Source organism: Hipposideros armiger, unplaced genomic scaffold, assembly GCF_001890085.2.
Source record: "Hipposideros armiger isolate ML-2016 unplaced genomic scaffold, ASM189008v1 scaffold_1003, whole genome shotgun sequence".
In the NCBI taxonomy this organism is placed as follows: Eukaryota; Metazoa; Chordata; class Mammalia; order Chiroptera; family Hipposideridae; genus Hipposideros; species Hipposideros armiger.
The window spans coordinates 651,036-652,570 of NW_017732353.1; the positions used below are offsets into that span (position 1 = coordinate 651,036).

General features: G+C 38.4%; 1 protein-coding gene across 1 annotated transcript in view; it reads right to left on the bottom strand.

The window, feature by feature from the left end:
• The window catches only part of LOC109375923 (pentatricopeptide repeat domain-containing protein 3, mitochondrial-like), a gene marked incomplete at its 5' end in the record, with an annotated part of 24,584 nt that overhangs the window by 14,991 nt on the left and 8,058 nt on the right, over positions 1-1,535 (bottom strand). Inside the window, one exon of the mRNA XM_019631498.1 lies at positions 1,104-1,187. Coding sequence (XP_019487043.1) covers positions 1,104-1,187 — 84 coding nt within the window. The remainder of the gene's footprint in view (positions 1-1,103; positions 1,188-1,535) is intronic.

The window sequence follows — 1,535 nt, forward strand, 5'->3', positions numbered from 1 at the left end:
ATGAATTATTCTCGTGTTTGTGGTGATGCTGGTGTGAACAAACCGACTACCCTGCCAGCAGTAGGAAAGTATAGCACATATAATTACAGTAGTAGGCTATACCATCTAGGTTTGTGTTACTACACGCTATGATGCTCGCACAGGGACGAAATTGCATAACGGGGCATTTCTCAGAATCTACCCATTGTTAAGTGGCATATGACTGTGTACTCAAGGCATTAAACAAAAAGTAACATGTACAACAGGGTCCACAGTGAAGGTTTCCTGTCCTCCTTCATCAGACACAATTCCCCAGAGGAAACCAGGAATAAGCAATTTCTCCTGAATCCTTTGTCTCATTCTAGCACATGTACATGCCCTATTTTACAAAGTGTATCTACTCTCCTTCTTAAAAAAAAATAATAATAAAGATACCATGTTACATAAACTATGCTGTACCTCGATTCTCCCTCTTACCAGTATGTCTTAGAAATTGAAAAGAATCAGGATTTGAGTCAGGATGGTACTCCAGAATCCATGCTCTTAACCACTATGTGGAATTATTAAAATCTAAAGAAATTTAATCTCTGATTCTATGCAATTTATCACATCAAAGGAGACTTCAAATATTAATGATAGCTTTCCTTCTCCAGATATTCACATGAAAAACCTTTCTTTTATTTAGATACTTCTATTCAGTTAATTTAAGTCCTCGAGTGTTACATGTCATCCAACTTTTGTTTGGAAGCGCTGAACATGCTGCTTGCTGGCCAGCAGTCTTAGAACTACATTCTAGTGTATGTATAGTCTCATGTAAACAAAAAGATCGAATCTTTCAGAATTAGAGGTATGTGGTGCAAGGTAAAACTGATGAACTACCAAAGGAACCACACCCTGTGAAGGTGACATGGAGTTAAATGGGGGAAATCAAATGTCACCGCTGTGCTGCTGGTTAGAGGTAAAGATCTTATGAAAACAGGTCCAAATGCACGTGACTACCAATTGTGACATTTATATTGCACACTAAAAACAGGTTATATTTAGAACATTACAGGATACCTTCTTCAGAAGGTGATGGAGAACATTCCACGCACCGTACAAAACTGTAATATAAGGCTCTAATTATGTGTAACATACCTCCAAGTAACTCTAAATTGATGACCAGTCCTCTTCTTAGATTTCTCATTATTTTTCTCTATGGCCTCTTCCTGAAATAAACCATCATCAACAGAAATAAAAGATGACAATGCAACGCGTTCTCCTAGTTAGACTACTCAATATCAGGAAGGCGTAGGAAACTTCAGAAAAACAAAGGAAATACAGATCCAGCAGAAAGCAAAGAGGAAACCTTGTAATTTCTTAAGTGTAAATCACTTCATTTACAGATGAAAAGTAAGGTTGGCCCTTAAAGGAACTGGCAGCCTGGAGATGACGTGAATGCCCAAAATGGAGCCTAGACAGAGAAACTGGATTCAAACACAGGCTGTTTCCTCAGAGGCTACATCCGTATGGCTTGATCCATACAGAAATATTGTTCGGCATTAGGGTGGAAGCAA